Source organism: Calliphora vicina, chromosome 1 (genome assembly GCF_958450345.1).
Source record: "Calliphora vicina chromosome 1, idCalVici1.1, whole genome shotgun sequence".
Taxonomy (NCBI): Eukaryota; Metazoa; Arthropoda; class Insecta; order Diptera; family Calliphoridae; genus Calliphora; species Calliphora vicina.
Window position 1 is genome coordinate 113,535,464 of NC_088780.1, and position 6,692 is coordinate 113,542,155.

The 6,692-nt window shown below is 30.5% G+C and overlaps 1 protein-coding gene across 1 annotated transcript; it reads right to left on the minus strand.

The window, feature by feature from the left end:
- Window positions 1-801: 801 nt before the first annotated feature.
- Window positions 802-2,274, minus strand: LOC135952258 (uncharacterized). The gene has a single exon (XM_065502118.1). It carries the CDS (start codon window positions 2,272-2,274, stop codon window positions 802-804), a length of 1,473 nt encoding a protein of 490 aa, XP_065358190.1.
- Window positions 2,275-6,692: the final 4,418 nt, after the last annotated feature.

Consider the following 6,692-nt stretch of genomic DNA (forward strand, 5'->3'; position numbering starts at 1 on the left):
AGAAAGTAGAAATTTCTTAAACATGCTCTTAGAATTTTTTTGTGATAACTTAAAAAGAAAAAAGTTATTTTTTCACAAAAAAAAAATTAAAAAAACTAGCGAAAAATCGCCTTTTAAATTTTTTTAAATTCAAATGCATATACATAACTTTGGACTTAGTCATTATTTTTAAACAATTCTTTTTCTATTTGACACATACATGTGGAGAAAATCGGGAAATATTTGGATACGCTGTTATCAGAAAACTGGAGTAGGGAGGGTAAAAATGTTGAAAGTTTAATTTTCAAATGCGAATATCTCCTAAGCTATAAGAGATAATTGGTAGCTACGACGAGGTTTTTTGTAGTACTCGATGAGAAGATTCTATATTGGAACTCAAACCAAGAAATAATATCGTTTTAAAAATGTAACATACCCGAGGTGTCCTACTTTGAGGGCCCCTGGTGGGCTTAAACTCGACAACACTTCTTCTTTGCGCATGTGAAATTTCATTCAAACCAATCTAACCATTTAGAAATTACAGATTTATTTCCCTCATTGTTTTCTATACCACTGTGTGTCGCTTACGATAAAATAAACATTGACTTACATAAAATCGTACCCCCTATATTTTTGAAGTTATTAACAATTTTGATATTCTGAGAACGCTAAAACATCAGTTGGTCCATAAAATTTTAATTTCTGCAATACAATTTTTTTTTAAAAATGTCGCTTACGATAATTTGGCGCTATGGGCTCGATATACATATTTATAAGTAGAGCGGGATTCTATATTATTATCTTAAATTTAATACTACATTTTCAATAATAACTACTATCTGATGAATACAAAGGATTAAAATTATTGGGTAAAATATAAATATCTTCAGGACGACCATTGAAATAGTATGGACGTTTAAGTGCTGTCAATTTTGAATCCTGATGAGATGACGACGTAGTTGTTGGTGGCGGTGATGATGGTGGCGATGAGGATGAAATTGAGGAGCCAGGATATGAGCCATAATTTCCTGATGATGACGATAAGCTAGGAGGTTGTGTATTAAAGTAATTGTGTGAGGAGGCAGCAGGTCTATAGGCATTAGGTGGAGGAGGTGGTGGAGGACGTGTATTGAAGCTGGAAGGTATATTAGCAAACTGCAAAGGATTTTGAATATCACTGGGAGGAGCACTCATTTGATAGATATTACTGGGTTTGCCATTGGCCAGGAAATTTATGGGAACATTGAAAACGGAGGAAAACGAGGGAAAAGAAGGCAACGACTGATAAGGTAACATAGTTGGATAGCCGGACATGGATGCGGGAGAGTTGCCTAAACCAAGACTGGGTAAAAACATATACGGTGTAGGAGGTAAGCGAACATAATAAATAGGAGAATTACGTGGGTAAGATGAAGAATGTTGTGCAGACACTGGACGTCTAGATGAACCAGCACCACGCGACATAGAGTCTTCATAGTCATTAGCTAAATGTGGTAGAGTTGAGTAGCCGGGATAAAACATTTCTGGTGACATAAGAAATGGATATGGTACATAGACCGGCTGGGGATAACTCATGATGGGCATAAATCGTGGCGTGGCCGGAAATGGTGTTGGAAAGGCCTCAAAAGGATTGAACATGTGTGAAAATAGCCCACCCATTGGGGCAGGTTGCAAGTTATTGGGAGTATAAGGTCTTTCATATAAATTCCAAGGGTAGGCCATGCTGTTGATAGATGATGAACTTAATGCTGCCAATGTGGGAACTGTTGATAGAAGTGGTGGCGGTGGTGGGGGTCCTTGGTATGTGTTGACATGTGCTTCTCTTTTTAATTCATTGAGAATTTGATAGGGATCGGTCAAATCATTGTCTGCATTGAAATGTTTTAATACTTCTTGCATTACAGCCTCCTTATCATTAGCAACATACTGAGCTGCAGGCAAATGAGCTAATGGTGAGGATGACGGCGAAGATGATGATGGTATGGCTTGCGTTTCTGAGCTATGTAAAACGCTGTTGGCACTACTGCTAATGCTATTAGCTGGGTGTGCCGCTAAGCCAGATTGCAGTGGTAGCTGATGTTGCGTTTGCGAACGCACATGATGTGGATGTTGCTGATGTTGTGCAGATGTTGTTGATGCTTGGCCCAGTGTTTGTTGATGTTGTTGCTGCTGCTGTTGTTGTTGTTGTTGATTTTTCAATTGAGCCATATTGGCTGCACTTGTTGCCATCACATTATAGTGCAGCAGTAATAAAGCCACAAATAACTGGCCAAATGCATTATTCTTAAGCCACATTATCTTATTTGTTTATTTAGTTGTTTCTGTCTGCTGTTTAACTATTTACTCTTTAACTGTTTTTTTTTTGGTTTATTGCTAAACGAACACTGTTGAGAAACTGTGTATATTAAAAATAAATTACATTTAATACATTTTTGTCTTATGAATGTAGGTTTATGAGTTGTTTTATGCAGATTTTGATTTTTTTATTTTGTATTATTTTCTTTTTATCATTTGCGATCATATATTTTGTTGTTTTTTGTCTATGAAATGAACTTTTAGCATATTTATACTTATGTTAGTCTACTTTATTTATACGTTATTATTATGCCCGGTTTAAGTTTAGTTTATCTCGTTTACATTTATCTAATATTAAATTCATCTACATAGAAATCTTGACATGAACGTGTCATGTCAATGTTTAACAAAATGTTTAAATTCAAATAGAGCAGTAACCTAATTTTTTAAAAACCAATTCGTTTAATACAGTAAAGAATGTACAGTGGGGTTGAGTACTGTGAGTACTTGCAAATATGTATGTCAAGAACAGTAGTTTTGATACATAAAATCTGACAACAGTTTGGGGTTTTCAAAGTCTATAATTGTTGTTGTTCAACAATTATAGAATTTGAATTGTTGTTGTGTTTTTCAAAACTTAAGTACTAACTCTCGTAGAGAATCCTTCAAAAATTATTTGGAAAGCACAATATACAAATTTGATGTTTTCAAGAGATTTTAGACTAATTTAGTTTTAAAAATAATGTTTCATTTTCAGGGCATCGATTCTTTATCTTATTGTTACTGATTTATTATTAATTTAGGTTCAGGTAAAACTTCAATTTATTTAAAATCGGTTGTAAGTGAATTGATATGAGAGTTTTAATCTCACATACATTGTAGTCGCAACGATCTAGAAATTGTATCATGGAGTAGAATGAATAAGATGCATAAATCTTAAATGAATAAACTAACTACATACATATTTTTTTTTTAGATTTAAAATTAATAAAATTAGTTAGAAAACTCCTATTTTCCATAACATTAATGTAAAACATGTGGATTCAATGATATTTAGCAAGTTAATATAGTAAAAAAGATTCAGATTTGAAAAAATTTAGAAGGATTTGTCATTGAAATAAAATTTATTTGAATAATCAAAAAAAAATGTTTTTATTCGAATGAATACACTTAGGGCCAATTTTTGACTTCGTATTTAAATATGAATTATATTTAAGTTCTATTTAAATATAAAAACGAGTTTTTCAGTACTTTTTGAAATGTTTGTTGGCCGTTTAAATTCTATTTAAGTTTCATAAACTACCATATGTTTTTAACAGCTGACTTTTTTGTCTTTTTTTTCACTCTATTGTAGCGCTGTATTTTTTTAGGGCATCTAACAAAAACTACACTTCCGATGCGTCGGAATTGGGGCTTCTTTTGTGCATTTTCCTACCAATAATTTTATAGTTTCTTATTTGGCAAAATGTATCAATTTTTGTTTTGGTTGAACAGCTGTTTTATACAAAACTCTCGATAATTTTTTGATATTTAGTAGCGCTACCATATTTTTATTTTATTTAAATAAGAAAAATGATATAGCACTGAAAAACTCAAACTGTATTTAAATACCACTTAAATTTAAGTAAAAATTAACTAAATATGCATTTAAATGCGATGTCAAAAACTGGCCATTATATTATAATATAAAGTTATTCGATCAAAAATTTTCGAATAATTAAGTATTCGAATATTTTTATTTACAAAATTTTTTAATGAACATTTTTATTGGAAAAAAATTTGCAAAAAAAAATCTCAAGATCATAACATAACAAACTTAACAAAAGCATTTAAACATAGTGACTAATTAAGATCTAGGAAAGGATCAGGTATCTGAAGTAGACTTGTGTGGTGTCTACAATTATTGATAAATAATTTAGATAAAATTAATAATTTATTTTCTCCACATGTGGTCAAAAGCCTCTAATATTAAGGCGTATATGCATTTAATTTTAATATGTTTATTCTTGTTTAGAGTTCAAATACTAAAAACAATGGGAAGTCTTATTTTACGAGGGCTTTAAATTATTATAAAAGAATAAGCTAGTGGTTAAAAAATTATTATTGAAATCCATTACCTGCCTGATATTTAGCAAAAAGTGATATTATTCAAGTATTTTAATTAGTATAATTACATCACAGCACTTACGGTCTGAAATCGGTTAATAACTCTATGCTACACCAAAAATATGCAGTTGTTGTCATGTAGCAATTCTGTTTTATTAGTGTACATAGAGTTCGGTAATTCTTATAGTCTTTCTCGATCACTTCGTTTGTCCTACACCACCAGAGTGGTGAGGGTATTATGAGTTTGTGCTGATGTTTGTAAGGTCCAAAAATATTAGTCTAACACCCACCTAAAAGTATAACGATCGTGATTCACTTTCTAAGTCAATTAAACTATGTCCGTCCGTCAGGCTGGCTGTCGATGAAATGTGCGCTAATGACGAAGCTTTTTGAAACTGGCTGAAATCTGTTTATTATTTCACCTAGCCGAAATAGAAAGAATATAGGTATTCGAATTATTCGATTTTCCTCTTGTTCGAATAAAACGAATAATTCGAATAAGAGATTTTAACTTGTTCGAATAATTCGATCACACGTTTAAAATTAATCGAATTATTCGAATAATTTAATTTTTTTTAAAAAAGTAAAGAATGAAGTTTTGATATCGGTTTTTTAATATTTTATTGTTAAAGAAATACAAAAAATAACGTTAAAGTTAACAAATCAAGTATTGATAATGTTAAAAAACATTCGAAAACAAAGTCCATCATTAAATTTTCAACAGAAATATTCTAATCAGATTTACTCCCGAACAATCTACAAAACAATTGACTAGCAAACCCTTTAGTTTCCGTTTTTCAGCTATGCTTTAAAAAATTTGATTTAGTTGGACATGATCCTGAATTCAAATACAATATAAACGTATTAAGAACATTTTTATGTTGTTCATTAATTCGGGTTTAAAATTGAGTAACTAATTCTTTAGTAAATTAATTATTCACTATTTCTAAATTATTTATAACAAATTGTATTATACATCAAGCTCTATCAACGTTGCCGAAATTTTGCTTAATAAAGTGGTCTTGGGGAATTAAGGTAAGGTCACATATGACAAATATTTGACGAAAAAGACGTAACCACTAAATAAAATACACTTGAATTCTTTTATTTATTTCAAAAACTTATTTTACTTAGGATGATTCAAAACAAAAAATTGAGCTTTATTTTATTCCATGCTGTTTGATCTTACAAAACACTTGTAAGAGTGAACACGTCAAACAAATTTGTGCTAAAAAGTGGTTACGCTTTTTTGAGCAAATATTTACCGTGTGTGACCCTACATTTACACAATAAAGGGAATCTGTTCAAAGTTTAATATCATTGTCAGTGAACGTGGCTAATTTGAAGTCAGGCAGTGCATGATTGACGCATTTACAAATACACGAAAAATGTTAGACAAAGTTGTTCAACGATGTTTCTTGCAACAAAACGTTAGTTTGCAATATTTGTGTTCATCATTCGATTTATTAAATATTTTGCAACACGTACGCGGTTAATAACATCACTTATATACATATATTTTAAGATCATGGCCTTTGTCTATTTCAACGTTATCATTATAAATGTCATCCTCAATATCACTTTCGACGACCGATTCAAAATCACATTCTCCATCACATTCAACTAAACTTTAATCTAAATTAATATTTTGATTACTAATTGCGATTCTTCTAATATTTCGACAGCTAAGTAACAAAAATTGTATTCCATACCTTTTATTTTCATTGGTACAAGTCCGAAGTTAAAAATTTTGAAAGATTGGTTTTTAGAATTGTAACTTTTTGCAGTAATATTTATGTATATATTTATAGAAGGAGCTATCGGAACACTCATCTACAGTGATCGAAAGTCCCTTTGTCTTTAGCTATTTGTCGAATTTCAGAAACAATACAATCTTTGTTTTTCCAACAAAAACTATTTTCAATCCTTATCTTAAAGTATACTTTGGTAAAGGGTATAGAAGATTTGGCACTGCCGAATATTGCTCTTTTACTGGTTTTTTGAATCAGTTTGTTAGTTTCTGTCTTAGTATATCTGATGATACAATTTTGGTGTCATTATTACTTATTTAAATTTGAAATTATGAAAAATTTTAAGCAATTTAATAAATTTAAATATATATGAACATTTATTCGTTTTATTCGATTATTCTACATAAAATTGTCCGAATTATTCGTTATTCGAAAAATATAAATATTTAAATTGTTCGAATAATTATTCGTCAGAAATTATTCGATTAATCGAACGATCATTACTCGAATGAATACCATAGTTTCTACCCAAATTTCGGTCCAAATAATTTTTATATATAC

Coding starts and splice junctions, on each gene's coding strand:
- LOC135952258 (XM_065502118.1), bottom strand. CDS start 2,274: ATGTGGCTTAAGAATAATGCATTTGGCCAGTTATTTGTGGCTTTATTA.